General features: G+C 39.8%; 1 protein-coding gene across 11 annotated transcripts in view; it reads left to right on the top strand.

Annotated features, from left to right (window-relative positions):
- The window catches only part of kiaa1109 (KIAA1109 ortholog), a 188,069-nt gene that overhangs the window by 84,200 nt on the left and 81,919 nt on the right, over positions 1-21,950 (top strand). For 10 of the 11 annotated variants that reach the window (XM_028438564.1, XM_028438569.1, XM_028438571.1 and 7 more), the window contains exons 40-49: positions 3,496-3,646; positions 3,734-3,886; positions 5,616-5,856; positions 8,041-8,189; positions 12,357-12,597; positions 13,029-13,178; positions 16,638-16,822; positions 16,907-17,082; positions 19,708-20,266; positions 21,662-21,860. In XM_028438564.1, coding sequence (XP_028294365.1) covers positions 3,496-3,646; positions 3,734-3,886; positions 5,616-5,856; positions 8,041-8,189; positions 12,357-12,597; positions 13,029-13,178; positions 16,638-16,822; positions 16,907-17,082; positions 19,708-20,266; positions 21,662-21,860 — 2,204 coding nt within the window. The remainder of the gene's footprint in view (positions 1-3,495; positions 3,647-3,733; positions 3,887-5,615; positions 5,857-8,040; positions 8,190-12,356; positions 12,598-13,028; positions 13,179-16,637; positions 16,823-16,906; positions 17,083-19,707; positions 20,267-21,661; positions 21,861-21,950) is intronic. The other variant, XM_028438565.1, reaches the window with a different exon arrangement.

The raw sequence follows: 21,950 nt of genomic DNA on the forward strand, positions 1-21,950 counted from the left end.
TGTTGATATCTCTGCTGTTGATGTAAGAGACTTAGCTCTATCTGATCATTTCTGTGTCTTTTTTGACCTAGAGACTGTAACATCTGTTCCCCCTAGTTATGTGTGTTTAAAGAAAAGGTACATAAATGAGAACACAAGTGCACAGTTTATGGAAGCCATAGCAATGACACCAACATTGAGTGCTGAGACAGTTGATGATCTTCTGGATGAGTATAATAGAAACGTCTGTAATGTCATAGATGTGGTGGCTCCAATCAAAACTAAGAGAAAACCAAACACACAGAAAACACCTTGGAGGAGGACTGAGATAATGCAGAATTTGAAATCTGACTGTAGAAGAGCTGAGCGTAAATGGAGATCAACGAAACTCCAAATTCATCTAGAACTGTACAAAATAAGTCTGCGAAAATTCAATGATGGCTTGTTCAAAGCAAGGCAGCAATACTTTTCTGAAATTATTGCCAAAAATGTCAACAACTCTCGCACGTTGTTTTCTGTAATTGAAAAGCTCACAACCCCCCCAGATCAGATAGCCCCTGAATTACTGTCAGCTGGAAAATGCAATGAATTTGCTGTATATTTCAATGAAAAAATACAATCAATAAGGTCAAACATCAGAACAAACCAGCAAAATCACAAAAAGCTTGAACAGCTTCAACCACTGAGGGATGAGTCAACTACAATGTTAGAGTTTACTACAGTGAACCCAAAAACAATAGAGGAGACTGTTCAGCAGCTGAATCCATCAACGTGTTGCCTTGACACAATACCCTCAAACTTCTTTAAAACTGTTGTAAAGTCAATTGTCACTGATTTGTGTCAGATAATTAACTGCTCATTCCAATCAGGCACCGTACCAAAATCCCTGAAAGTAGCTGCTGTGAAACCTCTGTTAAAAAAGAGAACACTGGATGCCTCTATACTGGCTAATTATAGACCAATCAGCAACCTTCCATTCATGGCCAAGATCATTGAGAAGGTGGTCTTCAACCAACTGAGTCAATTCTTAACATTCAACAAAATATTTGATAAATTTCAGTCAGGTTTTCGTTCTCATCACAGCACAGAAACTGATCTGATCAAAGTGATCAATGACATAAGGTTGAACACTGATTCAGGAAAAGTATCTGTTCTCATTCTGAAACTTTGAATCTGACAGATTACCAATGTCCTGTGGGGTTCCTCAGGGATCTGTTCTTGGACCCCTTCTGTTTAACCTTTACATGCTTCCTTTAGGACAAATTTTACAGAACTGTAAGGTTGATTATCAGAGCTACGCAGATGACACACAACTATATCTATCACTGAACCCAGATGACCATGGTCCCATTGAGGTGTTGTGTGACTGTTTAGAAAAAGTAAACTGCTGGATGAGTGAAAACTTCCTTCAACTAAACCATGACAAGACGGAGGTGATTGTCTTTGGTAACAAGGAAAAGAGGACTGCTGTCAGCAAGTATCTGAGTCTGGATCTTTAGAAGATAAAGACCAAGTCAAAAACCTTGGTGTTCTGATTGACTCAGATCTTACATTCAGCATCAGATCAAATCTATCACAAAAACAGCCTTCTACCACCTAAAGAACATCTCCAGAGTGAAAGGTTTAATGGCTCAGAAAGACCAGGAGAAACTGGTCCATGCTTTTATCTCCAGCAGACTGGACTATTGTAATGGTCTTCTGACAGGAATCCCCCAAAAGAGCATCAAACAGCTACAGCTGGTTCAGAACGCTGCAGCTCGGGTCTTAACCAGAACAAAGAGGTCAGAGCACATTACTCCAGTTTTAAAGTCTTTACACTGGCTCCCAGTCAGCCTCAGAATAGACTTTAAAGTTCTGCTGCTGGTGTATAAATCTGTGAATGGGTTTGGTCCAGAATACATCAGTGACATGTTAGTCAGGTATGAACCCAGCAGGTCTCTCAGATCTATGGACACAGATCAGATAGTGGAGCCCAGAGTTCACAGTAAACATGGTGATGCTGCTTTTAGTTGTTATGCTGCAAAGAAGTGGAACAAACTGCCAGCGGAGCTGAAGTCAGCATCCAATGTGAACATTTTTAAATCAAAGTTAAAGGCACTTTTTTTCTCTACTGCATATGATTGAGAGAGAGATTTTTTGTCATGTTGTTGATGTAATGATGATTTTACTGATGATTTGAATTGATTTTACTGATGATTTTAAATGTTCTTATTGATTTAAATGTTCTTATTGATTTTAAACAATTGAATGTTTTATCATGTAAAGCACATTGAGTTGCCTTGAGTATGAAATGCGCTATATAAATAAATTTGCCTTGCCTTGCCTTGCCTATATGTCAACATAATACACAAAATAACAATAAATCATGCTATTTTTCACTCATCTCCATTTATTCTAAGAACCCTAAAAATATAATATTTGAGGTTTATTTTCCCAAACTCGCCTGTTTTCTGGAGTTTTAGCCTCTGAAAAGTCACTTTCTAAGCAGTTCTGAAATGGGGCCGTCTTGGGGCCTACTCATGCATATCCATGAGTGGGCGTGTCTATAGACTCTCACTTAATGTCTTGCTCTTTTACGAGAGTTGATCAGTGATCACCAAAGCAATATTATTGTGCTATCCACACATTATTATTATTATTATTGTTTTTAGCCAAAAAACTGCACATTACAGTAAAACACATGGTTATTTAGGCAGCTATTGTTATTGTGAGTCTGTCTCAGCACTTCCAAAGTCCACACTCACACACACCCTAAACCCTGAGCCCTCATTTACCCCCTGATGGAGTGTGTGAGGCTGAGGGCTTGAAACCCCAGAAATAGAAATGGGATAGTCTTTTGTTTAATGTTGACATCAGTACATAATAACGTTCCTTATGATTACAGCGATGGTACTTTGGTCTATAGAACACTCTCACACACACACTTTATGACTGTGTTTTTGTTAAAAGTTGAGCAGGTTTATAATTTAGCTGGAGTTTCCCAACCTACATTTTAGTGGAGTCGTAAATAAGCATTAAAGTCGGAGTACAGCAGAAATAAATGTGTCATGAGTTTGTCACACCACAGAAATGTGTCATTAACCACTGAGACAAATTCCAAATATGAAAAAAATCGCTAATTATATAAAATTAGATCTAAAAATCATGGAAAAACAAGCACTTCTCTCTGCTCTGAGACCCTGTGCTAATCTTCACTCCAATAGAAAACAATGGGATGTTTACAGGCAGTGGGGCCGTATGACATCATCAATCACATGATTTAAAGATGGAGGAACACAGGCTCTAAAACTGTAAAGTAGTCCCGAGTCAATAAAACAAATATGGTGCAAAATAATGTGTTTTGTTGGGCGTAGAACTACTAAGAAGTACATTTCAAAGATTTTAGGCCAAACAGTGGAGGTCCAGTATTGTGCTCGTCTCCAACCTTTCTTTGTAACCTGCTTTCTGTCACCCACTAACAGCAGCCAGCGTGATTGCATTGTTGACGTGATTAAAAAGCTCTCCATCTCTCCTCAGGCAGCTGAATCTACTGAGCACAGCCACGCCGGCCATTGGAGCCTGGTTGGTCCCCATCGACCAGCTGAAGTCATCGCTGCGTAAACTGGACATGGAGGGCACGCTGCGTGTGTGCGCTGTGATGGGCTGCATCATGACTGAAGCCCTGGAGGTTCATCTGCTTATTTCATGTTCATCAATAAGCAGTGATACTGTGCAGCCATGACGGATCTTTGATGTCTTGCTGATTGTCTGACAGAAAAAGAGTATCCACATTCCGTTCCGGAGCAAGTACAACCGGGTGACCAAGCGAGCGCGCTACCTGCACGAGAACCCGTCCTGTATGCTGTGTAACATTCTGCACCGCTACCTGCAGCAGGCAGACTACGCCGTCATTGAGGAAGCTACGATGGTCAGTGCAAACGTCTCCAGCTCATACTTTAACCCCCCCATTATCCTCAGGGTCAATTTGACCCCATTCAATGTTTATCATTCAAAAATATAAAACTTGACTTTATTTTTTCGCTTCATATTTCATGACTATTCGTACTTTGATGGGTACAATCAGGGTTGGGGTCAGTTATAATTGTAATCACGTAATTGATAATGCATTGTATTTGGCAATTGAAAATTGGCAAAAATACATTATTTTTATTGTTGGAGTTATCGTTGATTTTCTTCTGCATCTCCTTTGTCCTGGAACTCCTCCCAGGCTTTTAATGCAGCACTAATGACACGTATGTCATCTCATAGAGGCAACGTCAAGGATGTGCAGTTGACCTTTTTTGAAGCCAAAATGTCAAGGTCAAGGTCGCGTCAAGTATTAAAAACCAACATTTTCCATGTTTCCATATAGTTTGATGCTTACATTTATGTAAAGCTCATCTCAAGTGGAGTATTTTATTTCATTGGACTGAAGCGTTTTATATTATGAGCAGCTGGGTAGAGGCCCAGTAGAAAGAGTTTGGGATCGAGCTCTAATCTGACCTCACTCTAGGGCACTGCCATAGGCAGTGAAAGATAGTGCCCTATCTACACCACACCTATTGCAAGTGTATGGGATATTCATATTGAATTTATTCAATTTTTCTGGAGTGATATACCTCAAGGTCACATTTAAGGTCAAGGTAAGTCTTCTGTTTTTCCTGCATTATTACTTTCAATTTAATTAGTAAAAAGAACAACATAAAGGGACATTACTCAACAACAAAATACACAATAAGATGTTTCACATGAACAATATTTTGTCCAACTGCTACGTAGCATTGGGTCATGTCAGATCATCCCATAAAGGAGATACAAGGTGGTGTAACGGCTACTAAAAATGGAACTGATTGTGAGCACTCTTTGTATATACTGAATTATCTATATACTGAACATAAATATATTAACTGTAATATTAATCTGCTTTCACTATTTTAGCTTCACCTGTGAGTTAGTCTGAGAGGGTGGAGCTCACATTCTGAGGAGGAGCCAGGATTGCCAGGAGGAGGAGTTTCCACATTATGACGTCACAATTCGAAAAAAATCCAACTGTCCCATTTGGAGCTGACTTTTTGCAAAATGTAGAATAACCAGGGAGGGAGGAAACAGAACTTTTTCACCTTTGTCCCTCAGAATGAGGCTAAAAGAATGTATATCACTGTAGCAAAACCATTATACCGCCCCTTTAAAAGTTATTAAACATGTAATTGTAAGTGTGAAATGTAATTGACCCCAACCCTGGGTACAACTGATTTAGTATAAGATTATCAGCATTCCTTCAAGGACATTCATAGTAACGTTTATCCAAACCAAATCACACAAAAAACAAAGAAAAGAAAACTTTTTGCTAGTCCAAAGCTCAGATAACTAACTTGTGATCATTAATGTTGTCAGTACATTTGAGAAGATTTGGATGAAAACTATTCAAGATAAATGAATTCTAATTTAAAAAGTGTGTCCTGATGGTGGCGCTAGAGAAGGTTATTTATGGATTCAACAAATAAAGTGTCTGACACACAAACTTGGGCAACAATTTTTCGTAGTCAAATGTAGTCTATAATAACGTGTATTAGTATGAGGATAATAGGAGCAAAGAGGCTGATTACAGGAGTTGTTAGGGTCACTAATCCAACTCCTTCCTGTTCTCCCACCCTCAGAATGACGGCGTTCCTGCTCTGGTGACGTTAAAGAAGGGTCTGGTAGCTCTAGCCAGACAGTGGATGAAGTTCATCGTGGTAACTCAGGGCTTCAAGGCCATCGGCCTGATGAGACCCAACCAGCTGAACAAACTGAAGGAGCAGCAGCAGAGCGCCACCGACCCCCCCCTGGGCCTGGACAACGGAGCGGCGTTACAGAGCGACACCAGCGCTGATGGGGCGGAGTTTGAATACGACGCAGGTGGGAACACTGGCATCGACCACTGCACACCAGGAATGTTAGAGCATGGAGTGTTGTTTATACCAATGGTTCTCAACCTTGGGGTCAGGACCCCATTTGGGGTTGTTTTTGCTACATTACTCCTATTTCTGCCACTTCAATTCTTTTTATGCTCATTTTTTCCATTTTCAAGACATTTTTAGCCCTTTTAAAACCTTTCCATCTCATTTACATCTATTGTCACACATGTTGACTCATTATTGTCACTTTTAACCTCTTTTCACCATATTTCATGATAATTTTTACCCCAACCCCCCTCCCCCCAATTCTGCCACTTTTAAGCCAATATTGACAATTTGAACCCTTTTTACCACTTTTTCTGTCTGTTTTTATCCACTCTAATTTACAACTTTTAACCAATTTCTATGGTTTTTAAAATCCCATTTCACCTCCTTTTCCACCATTTTTGGTCACTTTGAACCATTTTATTAGTGATTAAAACCATGATTTCCATCTTTAAGATGACTATAATAATAATAATAAACGTTCCTGGATAACAGTGGATATTATTCAGATGAATAAATAAATGTAGTTATCACAGATTCATAGAACAATGACCATCATTTTATTGACTTTATGGATGGACCCCAAAAATCTCTCCCCTTTATTCCCCCTTATAGATGGTCCTGTCTCCACATGACTGTTCTTCAATGTTCATGTCTGTGTTCAACCACCTTCAGCTACAGTGGGGGTCCCCACTCTATGGGACCTTTATTTTGGGGGTGGTGGGCTGAACAGGTTGAGAACCACTGGTTTACAACAGTTCATTAGTTTTGCATTTTTAATATAGTTTGAATGGAACACAAAGCAGAGCAACTGACCTCATCATTTAAAATGTCATATTTATTTATGGCAATTGTTTTTAAACCAAACAATGAATGCAGCCTATTTTACTAAAAACAGTTACTACCTAATTACATACTTACATTTTGTATTTGAGTGGTAAAAACCATATTCTTTATGGAGGACCAACTATTCCATCATTAAAAATAAATAAAAGAATGAATAAAATACAATCAATAAATAAATTAAAAAATACAATAATGAATCAATAAAAAATAAAATTACAATGAATAAATGAATCAAGAGATAAAATATCAATTAAATAAATAGCATTTATGACATCAGAATCAGAATCAGCTTTATTGACCAGGTACAGTTTAGAACAATACGAGGAATTTGACTTGGTAGTTGCAGTGAAAGGAGACACATCAACACACCGGAGCAGCCGTTTGCGGCGCCCACATATTTAGGTGAAAAAGGGATCAACAACAGGAGGAGAGGAGGGGTGAGGGGAAAAAAAACTGCCAGTTTGAAACTGATTTCCCTAAACAGAGAAAACAGTGTGAAACCAGGAAAAAAACCGCCTCTGCAAACATAAATGTAAGCATGACACAGTCAAACAACTCGAGACAAGGCATGTAGGAAGGGTTGGGTGGGAGGTTGGCTCGGGGAGGGGGTCAGGTGGGAAGAACAGCAGGATTCCAGCCGTTTGGGGGACATGAGCGTGCTGCCAATGGGCGCTGCAACCAGGCCTCCATGCAGCTGCGGATGGGAGGTGGGGAAAGATGGCCAACGAGGCATTTGAAGTTGAAGACCTGTAGCTGCGTTACTGATAACCAGATGACGTGTGGAAAAGTTCAGCATCAACAGTTCCAGGTGGGAATGTAGGGAAGGAGCGGGGGGAGGGAGTGGGGGTAAGAGCCGCCGTCTGCAGAAACTTCCTGGTGATAAGAGATGAGACAACCTTGGCTTTAGCCTTGGCTGGCTGGGGAGCTGAAAGAGAGATAAGCAATGTGATTTGATACAGGCTATGTTAATTTCCAATAGCCTTCTGTCCTGGGTCTCTCTGCTGTAATCCAATGAGTGGCCTAGTTTCCACTTCTTGCTTGCTTTTAATATCGATCATTTTTTAGCTTTATGACCCAAGCATTCTATATATGAGCTTACTGTATATATGAGAAGAAAAAAAATCAGTAAATTAAATGAATAATTCTGCTTCAAATATATTGGAGTAATGTCTGAAAAGCGATACTTCATTTTTAAACCAATATCAAGCAATGTTGATAATGATTATCGTGTATGACTAGGTTTAAAAAGTGTTTCTTGTTGGAGTTGTTTTTATATAATCTCCTTTTTGTGAAGCCACAGTGAGTGAACACACCATGTTGTTGGAGGGAGCATGCAGCCGCCCCCCCCCAAAGGAAGCCAACACGGGTCCTGTGAGCGGGGTGGAGATCATGAGGAAGTTGTCCAAGTCGCACGCGCACAGCGAGTCTGCGCTCAGAATTAAGGTAGGACAGGTGCCAGACAGACAGACAGACAGACACACACAGACAGACACATAGACACACAGACACAGACAGACAGACAGACACACACACACACACAGACAGACACAGACACATAGACACACACACACACACACAGACACGCAGACACACACACACGCAGACACACACTCAGACACGCACACAGACACACACACACAGACACGCAGACAGACACAGACAGACACAGACAGACACGCAGACACACAGACACACAGACACACAGACACACACACACAGACACGCAGACACGCAGACAGACACAGACAGACACAGACAGACACGCAGACACACAGACACACACACGCAGACACACAGACACACACACACAGACACGCAGACACACACAGACACAGACACGCAGACAGACACGCAGACACGCAGACACACAGACACACAGACACACAGACACACGCAGACACACACGCAGACACACACGCAGACACACACGCAGACACACACACGCAGACACACACACAGACACACACACAGACAGACACGCAGACACACACACAGACACAGACAGACAGACACACACAGGAAATGTTTAGTTTGATTGGATAAACACTTTTTGAGATTTCAATTCAACTTTATTTATATAGCACAAAATACAACAAAGTCATCTCAAAACGCTGAACAAGATAAAAAGTCAATGATAAGAAAGAAAGAATCCAACAAGATCCACATGAACAAGTATTTAACGACAGTGGGAAGAAATCTCCACCGGTGTCACCGTCTGAGATTATAACCCTAACCTTAACATAATTCAATAAACAAAACACGTGTCTGTTCACTTTGAAAACAAAAATTAATTAATTTTTATTTTTTTGGTAGTGCGCGTGTGCACATTAATGCACATATACAATCTCAGTACGATGTGAACTCAGACCATGACACCGGTCGGCCTATTTTACGTCAGTTTGTGTACTATTTAAAAGGTTGAAACCCTGCTATTTAAAAAGAATTAGAAATGTATGTTTTGAGTGAATTCTGATTTATTTTGTTTTTTTTAAATCTTATTTTCTGTTGATATTGTGAATTGTTTTTATTTATTTTTTTAATTTATTAACAACTAAAAACCCCGCAAAACAGTCACATATTTAAATGTGTACTATTATTAAAATATTTAACCAACGTCCTATGGTCGGTTTACATTCATACAGTATAGTGTATGACGTCCCAGCAGCTGTTGTCAGGGTTGTGAGTGAAGGAAGTGACGTAGTCTATGTGAACGCGTTGAAAGGATCCCGTGTAAGTACATACCAACGCAGCCAATGCCATTCGCCCACTCTTGTGATGTCATCAGCAGTCACCGCCCCCGGACTAATTTGGCAGCCCGGACACATTTGGTGCTTACGACAGCAGCGCTGTAGTCACGTCCGCTGTGTGGACTTACTTTGCACTTTAAGAACCAAAACATAAATAAGCGTAATCAGTGTAATGTCTGCAGCGCTAGTGTGCCGAGGGGTGGGACCAGCACTGGAAACTTCAACACCACGAATTTGATAAAACATTTGAAAAAGCATCATGGAACGGAGTATGTGGAGTTTGTGTTAGCCGCGAATGCTAAGAGGAAGCGTGAGCCGCAACAACTACTCTACTCAACGTTGTTGGATCGGTATCGGAAACAAAAAACGTGGTATTGTGCCATCCCTAACAGTAATACAGCTCCACCTACTCTCTCAGAATATACAAAAACATCTGCTATACATCCAATCTGGTGGACATGCCACTAGGGCTGACCGATATGAACCAAACCGTGGTAACACTTTATATTAGGGAACACCTATTAACCATTAATTACTTGTTTATTAGCATTAGTAACTTATTGGCTCTTCATTAGTCATTATTAAGTACTTATTAATGCCTTAGTCTCGCAGTCCAAACAGGGTTAGTGTTAACGTTAACATTAACTCTAACATATTGAGATCATAATTCATGTACAACAAATTCCATATTTACTACTAATAAGTAATAATTCTGAGGTTATTGAGGGAAAACTCTTAGTTAATGGTTTACTGGTTGTATAATAAAGCCATGCAGAATAAGGCATTAATAAGTACTTAATAATGAAAAAATAAGAGTCAATACTAATTTGCATGCTAATAAGCAACTAATTAATGGTTAATAGGGGTTTCCTAATATAAAGTGTTATCCAAAACTCATATCTCAATATTTTTGTCAAAATGGTGATAACAGATATAAATCTAACTCAATAAAGTTTTACCATAAAAACAATTCTTGGTTAAATTTGCTGATGATAAATTCTACACAGACACATTTATTAACAAACAGCTGCACAATATGTTCCACTAAGGGACAGCACGTGTGAGTGAGCTCTGTAGTGTGGCTTGTTTCGACAGACTCAGTGATCATCTAACTGTGTTTCTCATTATGAAGCAACTTCTAAAACAAGTATTTTAATACAAAACAAGCTATTGAATATATATATCTCAGAGATATGGAACAATTGTTAAGAAGGACACTGTTTGAAGTAGTGGATGTCCCGAGCAGGTTTGATTTTGAGAATTGGCCGATACCGAGTCCTGATCCGATACTTTTATAATACATTAAAAAGATAAAGAAGAGCAACAAGACAGATCCAGAATGTCCCTTATTTATTTTATTCACCTTATTTTAACATAAACAGAACACTTCTGTGACGTTTGATCAATCAAACAATACATTTAAAACAAATTCACTTTAGACTTTAGTGCAAGATTAAATAATATTAAATAAAAATGTCAAATATAAAAATGAATAGTGCCTCATCTTAAAATACCCAACAGGCATGTTAACAAATAAGAAAATAAAAGTGCTGTAAATTAATGTGTTTTTAGAACTGCACTCTTAATGTTTAATCTCACACATTAAAATGTGTGTTTTTCTTGATTTAAAGTACGACAGCTTCATGTTGTTGGTATTGCAGGTGCAGAGCAGCTAAAGTATTAGCATCATTCTTTCAACACTAACGCAGAACAAACCATTGAGACCATTTTCACAGAGTTTTACGTGGGGTGGGGGGCCAGACCGACAATGGGCGGAGCCTATATGCCAAAACCATAAAAACCACAATTTAAAAGTCAGTATTGAACCGTGGATGCCGAACCGAACAGTTCAATATGTTATTGAGAATTGTTGCATGCCTAGTGTTTACATACAATGAGAGGTGTTCTCATTTTCTTTAGTTTATGACAGTGTTAATAACGTTGACGACGCACGCCTAATAACCTGAAACTTTTATCACAGCAAATGTGATCGTATTGAGGGTCACATGATCAACATTAATGTCAGCATTAGAATAACGACCTGAGCATTAACACAGGAAACAACAATGGATTTGTGTTTTTGTAATTTGTCCTTTTTATTTGTTTTTCATTTTATGCATTTCTTTTTGTCATCCATTGTGTTTTTCTTTTCTTTTTTGGGGTTTTGTGTTATTTTATGAAATTAAGTTTTTGTGTATTTTTGTTTTCAATTTGTGTTCTTTTCTTTTGTTATTTTGTTTTTTCGGGGTAGGGTGGGGGGGTTTTGTGTTGAAACAAAGTTAGTTGTTCTTTTAATTCGTTTTTTTTTTGTGTGTATGTTTTGTATTATTTTGTGAAATGAAGTTGTCTATTTGTGTATTTGTATATTCTTCTGTTTTGCATTACTTTTTTGTCATTTTGTGTATTATGTTTTGGGTGGTGGGGGGGACAACATAGTTTTGTTGTCCTTTTTAATTAGTATTTTAATTTTATGTGTGTTTTAACATTTGGTGAAATTTACATGTTTTTCACTTTGTTTATAATTTTGTTTTGTGTGTGGTTTTTTTTTTTAGGCATTTTGTGAAATTGAGTTGCCTATTTGTGTGTTTTTGTTTTAATTTTGTGTATCTTGTTTTGTTGTCCTATTGATTATATTTTCTTTTCTTTTGTCATTTTGTAAAATTGAGTTGTCTGTGTATTTTCTTCTCTTTTGTGTGTTTGTAGTCATTTTGTGTATTTGTTTTTTGGGCTGTGCAACATTAGATAAAAGGCAGCAGTTTACTACTTTATGAGGCTATTGTAAAAATAATGAGGGAATAATTAGTATATCACCTGTCACACAGTGTAAGTACAGCAGAACTAACTGTGTGTTTATTGAACACAGGGCTCCCATCCTTACCAGTCTCTGAGCTACACCAGTGGAGACACAGCAGCAGACTCTCCCGCACACGTGAGCCGCGTTGGGCTGCCAGCCAAGGACAGCCCGAGGAAGGAGAGCCTCCTGAGCAATCTGACGGGCAGCTTTCGCAGCCTGCACAACCTGCTGGAGGGAACGCCGCAGAGAACCGAGCCGTCTGCTGCTGTTGCCATCGCTGCAGCTAAGAGCAGCTCTCTCACACGCACAGGTGCCCTCACACGCACGCACACACACACACACACGCACAGGTGCCCTCACACGCACGCACACACACACACTCACGCACAGGTGCCTTCACGCACACACACACACACACACACACACACAGGTGCCCTCACATGCACACACACACACACACAGGTGCCCTCACACGCACGCACGCACACACACACAGGTACACACACACACACACACACACACACACACGCACAGGTGCCCACACACGCGCACAGGTGCCCTCACACACACACACACACACACACACGCACAGGTGCCCACACACGCGCACAGGTGCCCTCACACACACACACACGCACAGGTGCACGCACAGGTGCCTTCTCACGCACACGCACACACACACGCACAGGTTATGGTTTGTGTATTCCATAATAAAATCCATGGCTTTGTTTTGCTGCTCAGGGACCGACATGCTGACGGAGCACCCGCTTCTCTCGGAGCCGTCGTCCGTCAGCTTCTATAACTGGATGTCTAGTGCCGTGGGCAACAGAGGTGGAGGTGGAGTCCAGGAGTCCCCAGTCAGCCGCTCCCAGCACAACAGTCTGCAGACAGGTGCACATTTATCTCCTCATCCTTTTAGCCTGGCAATGATGTCAAAAAGATGTTCACTTCTGGAAGAAAACATGAACATGTGCATATGGGGGGTTTTGAGTAAAGGAATCAATTTTTAACGGGATCCAAACTAACGATTCCCACTCAAAGTCAAGAAATCCAAGATGGCTAACATCCATATTGCCAATTTGGATATTTTGTCATAACTCAGATATGAGCATCAAAAGTTTGAGTTTAATCATTGTACATGATAGCAAGTGCTGCAAAATAAACACATCATCAGATTATTGCTTATGCATGTTCCAGGATCACAGTGGAAATAGATATTAATATATTAATTCATGTTTTACTTTTACCCTTTAAAAGTCATATTTTTATACACAGGTGTGGCGTCACCATTTCCACGTGTAAAGCATTGGCAACCTTATATCTGGCTCTGGATGTAATTTACAGTATTTTAAGCTATTTCATGAACATCCTTCTACATTTTGCCACAAAGATCATGTTTCTATGTCTAACAGTATTAAAGTTGTGATAAGATTGAAATTTGCTTTACGGATGGCGGCCATCTTGGATCTTGCTCTGAGCACAATTTACTGTATTTCAAGATAATAGTACAGTGCCCGTCGGAAGTATGTATTCATATAGTGGGAGGAGCTTAAGTAGAGATGAGTATGAGTATGTGTTTGAAGGTTGGTTGTACAAAGAAGTGTACATAGTTTTGTGTACTTTTGTATCAATATTGTTAAGTTTTTTGGTTTATTTTACTCATTTAGTATATATTATAAATACTTTGTGTGGTGAGGGCGTGTTTTGAGGTGTGTGTGTGCGTGAGACTCGCTTCCTCTCCTCCTGGTTGCCTTCTGGGACTCTCTCCATCTCCTCTGTGGGTTTTCTCTGAAACACGCACACATGAACATACTCTGTCACAGGTTGTTGAAATGCGTGAGAGAGAAAAATACAAACCCAGAAGTACCACGACGCGATCAAATCTCAGAACAAAATGAAAATAAACATTTTGCAACACACCTAAATAACTTTTAGCAGTGCAAAAACATTTTTAATATTGACCTTATTTTGTGGACTGGAGGAGGGTCTTCTTCCACTGATTATTAGAGGTTGTAAATGACAGATTGGTGCACTAGCGCCTCCTCTCACTCAGGTGAAAAGCTGAATAGGCTTCATTCCTGTTAAACATGAATGTGCCGTCCGGGCTAAATAAAATTAAAATAATTGTTTTTCAACACCAAATAAGTCCAAAATAATGCATGCACACACTCAACATATGTGCAAGCAGTCAAATAAGTTTCAGGCCGAACAGACACTGCGTCGGGGAGAAATTTGCTCCACAAGCAGACACACACACGTGCAGAACTTCCTTGATTTATTAGAGAGATATTATTGAATTCCTTGACCCTGAAAATGTATGTCACCACTGAGATCATGCTTCTATGTCAAATAGAAGGACAAAATATCCAAATTGGCAGTATTGATGGTGGGCATCTTGGATTTCTTGATCTTGAGTGGGACCTATTGGTTTGCCAGCACGGATCCCATTAAAATGGATTCAGCATACTCAAAAACCCCCATTTACACATTTTAATGCTTTCTTCCAGTAGTGAACATCTTAGCCTAATATTGCTGTATATCTGCCGCGATTTTTAGTTTCTACATATCTAATGTTATCCTACTAAAGAGGCTACTAACCCAACACCTTCCTGATTTACATCTGATGTTGTTTTACTAGATTCTTTGGACTCCCTCACCCCCTACCTGTACCAGTCACTGCCTGTTAACGGCCCAGAGGGAGGTCCGGGTCTGTGCTTCAGTGTTGTGATGATGGGAATAATTAGGCAGCTAGTTAGCTACTGCTAGTTAGCTACAGCTAGTTAGCTACAGCTAGTTAGCTACAGCTAGTTAGCTTCAGTGTAAACCCTGACTAGCGTCGTCCTCTAGAAGTTTAGAGCATGTGGTACGTGTGTATTTGTGCTTTTATTTTTGTTTATAAAATAAGTAAATTGTAGCTTTTTAGTGGGAAAAAAACTTATCGTACTCTGATGTTTGTAGATTTGTTGTTTTTTTTAATTTTGTTTTTACAGGTGCCAGTTTTCATTGCCTCAGGGTATTTAAATATAAACATAAACATATAAAAAGGAAAGCACATTTATCACCAACCAGAGTCTCTTTAAGCCTTCACAGTGTTCAGAGAAAATGGAATCATTTAAATTAGAAATGTTATAATAAGACAGTGACTGAAAACGAAATGAGTTTTAAAGGGAGAATTAAGTTTGGTAGTTTGGCATTTTTCTTAATGAAAATCCTTGTTTTAATCACAAATAAAATGGGTTCAAAGTGACCAAAAATGGTGGAAAAGGTGGTGAAATTAGATTTTAAAGAAAACACAGAAATTGGTTAAAAGTTGCAAATTAGAGTGGATAAAAACAGACAGAAAAAGTGGTGAAAATGGTTCAAAGTGTCAATATTGGCTTAAAAGTGCCAGAAATTGGGGGGGGGGGTATTGTAATTTAAAAAGTAGGAACAATTAATTCAAACTGGCAAATAATGGGCATGATAAATTGTGAATGTGGTTAAATGTGGCAAAAATAAGCATGAAATATGGTGAAAAAAGGGGTCAATAATGGGTCAATATGTGACACTAGGTAGAAAAGGGTTTATAAGTGTTGAACATGTGTTGAAAGTGGGAAACAATGTGCAGAATAGGCATTGAAATGTGATGTAGATGTGTTAGAAATGGGAATAATGTAGTATAAATACATTAAAAGGAGCAAAAATATGGTAAAAAAAAAGTGATGAAAATAGGTTAAAATATGGCAAATTTTCTGTAGTTGCAGAAAAAGGGGCGATCGTGGCTCAGTGGTAGTGTGGGTCGTCCAACATTTGAAGGGTTAGGGGTTCGATTCCCACTCTATCCGAGTCATTGTCATTGTGTCCTTGGGCAAGGCACTTTACCCACATTGTCTCGTATTAATGGGTATGAATTGTGCCTGAATGCTGGTGGTGGTGGTCACATGGGTCGTAGGCGCGAAATGGTCAGTCTGCCTCAGGGCAGCACCACCCCTCCCTGTGTCTCTCGACCCCAAATGGGCTCCAAACCCCAAGGTTGAGAACCCCTTGTATAGTGTGCTTTTATTCTAAGAGTTAAAATGATAGTAGAGGACATTAACACTGGTGCACAGAACACTTGTGGATTCATCTTTACATGTAGAGAAATGAATTTACTCAGCCTGTGAATATATTGTTACAGAAGTAATACACAGGTATTATTCTGTTGGATATTGTGAGTATTTATGCAATAAGACAAACTGGTGCTTTGTTAGAAACATGGAATTGAACTCAAACGGGGTCGAGTTGTGTGTCGTGAAGCATTTAATGAGCATTTTTTAAAGCTGTTAATGAGATGCTAATTCTGTATTTGTGGGTGGACTGTTGGCTTCTCAGGGGGGATGTGCAACCTTCCCACCATTCCTTCAGCGTCAGACTTCAACACCATGCTGTCCAGTGACCAGAACACCCTGGACGGCACCCACTCCCAGCACTCCCAGCACAGCACCAGTCAGGACGACTTGGCCGACATCGAGGAGGGCAACCAGTGCCCGACTGCTGTTCAGCTGGCTGACGCCCAGGTAGCTCATTTCCATGTGTGCTGTGATATATTCACAGCTTTCAGCTTTTTCACTCACTGCTACTGCCTGTCTATTCCCTCCCAGGTGGTTTTTAAGCCGTTACTGAGTTACACAGGCATTCAGGCCCAGGATACCACCCCCCTCAGTTATAAGATGTATTTTGGAGAACACCTGTCCTTCTCTGGTAACCTGGAGTGTCTCCGAGCAGACATCGTTGACTCGGACGCATCCAAAGAGCGCAAAAACAAAAGATCCAAGAGGTACAGACAGCCTGATGCTAGTAATCAGATTTATATAGACTATATATATATAGGTACTGTAACTTGATTAAAATTGTACTCAAGTACAAGTAAGACATACATAAAATACTCAAAAACAAGTAAAAACTAGCTCACTTAAATAGTACAGGTAAAGTTACTAGTTACTTTCACCCCTCCACCAGGGTTGGGGTCAATTACATTTTTAAGTTTCAATTACCCATGTACATTTACAATTCAATTAGGATTACAGTGACCAGCAATTTTTCCAATTACAATTAAATTACAATAATCTTATTCCTACTACTCCCACAATTTATAACCAATTCCAACTTTTTTGGTGTTGTGTTAGCTTTTTTCTAACTTTTCAACTATTTAACTTTTTAACTTTTCATTTTCCCATCCACATTTTCAACTTTTTTTCAACCTTAATGCTAATGTTCAGCTATTGCTAGGTTAATGCTTCGCTAATGCTCGGCTCTTGCTAATGCTAGGTTAATGCTATCGCTTGGCTAATGCTAACGCTAGGGTAATGCTACGAGTACATCCAGCTGCAGACCAGCAGGCCCGTGAAGGAAGTTGAACTTCCAAATATGGTCTGCAGCATACAAAACACGGAAGTGAAGCATTTACGTACCAAACACGCCGACGAAATCATAAATATATTTAAAAAATATTGCTGAAATTAACAGTTATGGGCTAGGGTTTAGGTTAACAACCAGAATCTGTTTATTAGAGGTCTCGCACCGACCGTGAGGTCATCAATACCGTGCCTCCGACAGGTCGTCCGCAAACGCTTCAATTCCATTGTCGTCGCCACAATAACCCTGCCTACAAACCATATTTGGAAGTTCAACTTTTTCACTTTCTGCAGCTGCAGCTGGACCATTCTCTAATGCTAAAGTTAGGCTAATGCTAACGTTAGGCTAATGCTAACGTTAGGCTAATGCTAACGTTAGGCTAATGCAGTGAGATGCGGGCCAGCATCTGTAATCTCACTTGCATTTTCTTCAGGAAATGCAAATATTCCATAAAGGACAGCAAATACAACACAATTATGTTCTCAATTACTAAAGTTCAATTACTATTAATCACAATTACTGAGCCTGAAATAAATAACCTAATAAAAGTTAACCTTCCTCTTGTGTTAGCTTTCTGTTAGCATCTCTTCTGATAACGGATCCTAAGTCAGCTGTAAAATACTCAAAAAACAAATATTTATCATGTAATTTGTCTATATGTTATTAATTACCTTGTTAGGCTTCCTAATCAATGAAAATAGTTTTACATCAAATTATAAATGATATTTTTTATAGAATTTTCATGGCAATTACAAAGTCAATAATCTAAACTCGATTACAATTTAATTACGATTGCGACTGCAACTGATTTTTTAAATTACAATTATGCAATTACAATTATAATTGACCCAAACCCTGCCCCCTACGTTTATTGTTGGTAATAAATCTTGGTACGGTTCCCTTACATACAGTAAACATCTCATGTAGAAACTTAAAAAGGAAGAGAACAAATCTACCACAATTGGAACTTAATTTATTTTCCACAATAAAGGCATCTGTATAAAATAAAAGGTTTGTCAAAATGTACAGTTATTTTTAAAATAAAATAAAAATAAACACAATTCTCAGGCTCTAAGTATAGATACTGTACATGTATGAACTCTAAAACATGCCAAATGTGCCATGATAATAACTTACATAATAGATGCCACAACCTGAACCATAGAAAGTGGCTTTGATCAGAAATGACTTATGGATTGTGTTCAATGTGACCATGAAATGGAAATTAAAAAATAATAATTTACTCAGTAACAGTTGAGTGTAGAAATGTAATGAATTACTTCTTTTAAAACGCATTTAGATACAAATACAATTACTGATATAGAAATATACTCCAAAAAGTACGAGTACCCATAAAAGCAACTCAATTACAGTAATGTGAGTAATTGTAATCCTCTGGTCAGAGGTGACGAAGTACTAATACTGTTACTGTATTTAAGTAGTTTTTTCCAGTATCTGTACTTTACTTAAGTGTTTATTTTTTTGGCGACTTTTTACTTTTACTCCAGACTTTTTTAAACAAATATCTGTACTTTCTACTCCTTACATTTTAAAAATGACCTCGTTATTTAAAGATCTTCGAAGATGACGTCACGACGTAAATAGGCGCAAACCAACGCCCGCTTTTGCTGCTTGTGAAAGGCTTGTCAGCTCAACACGACTCATTTTCAGACCAAACAGGCCACGCCTCCATTCCTTAAAGCATTTAATTATAAGTTGTATTTATTATGAGTGCTAAATTCTCCAGGTGTTCACAGGTAACAGATTTTATTTATTTCCATATATCAGTATTCTACAAGTTCTTAAAAACATAAAATATATGGAATTTGCTGGTTTATAAACCACATTTGTTTAACTTTTAACTTTTTTGTATAAGTACGTTTAGTAGCATGTACTTTTTTACTTTTACTCAAGTAAGGGAGGAATGTTTTACTTTTACCAGAGTCATTGTTTATTCAGGTATCTATACTTTTACTTGAGTACTGAAGATCAGTACTTTTGGCAGTAGTGAATGTATCGTGTGCTAACATCCTCCCCCCGTGTGCAGACAGGGGATGGTCAACCTGCCACCGCTGGACTTTAAGCCGGCGCTGCTGATTGAGACGTTCAGCCTGAATGCGGTGCTGATGGAGAAGTCCACCAGCGCTCCTCAGGGCCCCACTGCGGCGCCGCTGTCCTTCCACGACCTCAGCCGCCGCCACTACAACACCTTCCACTGCGACTTCACCACGGCCTGCCAGGCCATCAGCCAGCGCGTGGACATGGCCCTGGTCCGCCTCATCCATCAGTTCAGCACCATGATCGACGACATCAAGGCCACCCAGACCGACATCAAGCTGAGCCGCTACACCGCCGGCTCCGCCTCCCCAACGCCCACCTTTAAGGCGCGGCCGTACCGCCATTTCCGTTCGTCGGACTTCAGCCGCAGCTCCCGCGGCAGCCTGAATGGGGGTGGGCGCTCCGGGACCCAAACCCTGAAGAATAAAAGAGGAGTTGGAGGACTGGGAGGGGCCTCCAGTGGGCCCCCGTCAGCCATGGACACACTAGGCAGGAGAGAGCCACGAGGTCGCAGCTCCTTGGGTCGCTCAGAGCGACGCACATCCAAGGTAACCATGGCAACACTGCATCACTGCTACTAAAGCAGGAGATATTCTCTTTAATGTTTATAGTGTTGTATCTGATCACATGATCAACATCCATGTCAACATTGCAAATAATGACTAATCAGAGCATTAACACATGAAACAACAAAGAGTTTGTGTGTTTGATTTTTGTTTTTAGATACATTTAGTGTTTTTGTCTGTTTTTGGAGTCATTTTGCATTTATATTTATTTATTTTTTTTAATAATAATTTGATTTAATTTTTTGGAGGGGGTTCTGGAGTCATTTGGTGTGCTTTTGTTGTCGTCGTTTTGTTTATTTTTTTGTCATTTTGTGTATTTTTATAATCATATCATTTTGTGTGTTTAAAAGACACACACACACACACACACACACACATCAAACAGCCTCGTAGCTTTGTATCACAATGTTCTCTAACATCATCAACAGTTTTCCAAGCAAACTCTAGAGGGAGCCAGAGTTGTTTTTCCGTTGGTTTAAATAACTGTAGGTCAGGTGATGATTGTGAAGGACGAGGAGTGCCACAATTAAATAAATAAATACACTGTTCATTAATTATTTAAAAGTGTCAATAATTAATTAAATCCATTTTACATTTCATTTTCATTCCGATGTAAAAATATTTCACTATTTATTTCATGGTCTGGTGTTGCAGCACTCCATGAATTAAATTTATCTGTCACACTCGCTCGTCAAAGTCTCTGGGGGCGGGGTTAACATCACGCCAACCAGATCTGTTGCTTTGGTCTTAACTCTTTCCAATCATGGCGGCTACGACAATGGAGGATGTGTATGAACTTTCCAGGGAGTGAATGAGAGAGATTTTAGACCTCACTGTGAATGTAGAAGCAGGAATATAGAACAAAACAATGTACAGATTGTATAGCGCCACCCAGTGGATCAGAATGATGTTTACTAGCTATGTCTTAATCGAGAGTTACGTATGTAACTACGGTTCTATGAATCCTGGATGACCGCCAGAGGCGGGGCTTAAAGCGCTGGATGTTCCATCTCGCACATGCGCAGGTCGAGTAATTATATCAACAAAGTCACCTGTGACCCCTGGATTTCTTTGTTGATATAATTACTCGACCTGCGCATGTGCGAGATGGAACATCCGGTGCTTTAAGCACTGTCTCTGGTGGTCAGTAAGGATGAAATAGAACCATTGTCTGGGATTGATTTAGCTTGACTTGATGAGCAGGTAACCAATCAAGTGTTAGGAAACCGCCCCCACAGACTTTGACGGGCGAGTTTGACAGATAAAATGAATTCATGAAGTGCCAAATGAGAAAGTTAGTCATACCAGTGCCACCACTGGAAAAGTTCATGTAGAGCCCTGATTCCATTGCCTTCACATTTGCTGTCACATCCTCAGGTGTCGAGGAAGGGCTCCCGTGATGTCGCCGACCACATGGCCATCCAGATGGACGACTCCGACTCCATCACCGTGTCGGAGCAGAGCGAGCCGTCAGCAGAATGTTGGCAGAACATGTACAAGCTGCTCAACTTCTACTCACTCATCTCTGATCCCACAGGGATCCTGGAGAAAAGCTCCCCAGAGAACGGCCTCTCAGGTAACCCCTCCCTCTGTGCTCCTCACCCCTCCCTCTGTGCTCCTCACCCTTCCCTCTGTGCGTGCCCTTTCTTGTTTGAGAAATGACGTT

Source organism: Gouania willdenowi, chromosome 22, assembly GCF_900634775.1.
Source record: "Gouania willdenowi chromosome 22, fGouWil2.1, whole genome shotgun sequence".
NCBI classification, from domain to species: domain Eukaryota; kingdom Metazoa; phylum Chordata; class Actinopteri; order Blenniiformes; family Gobiesocidae; genus Gouania; species Gouania willdenowi.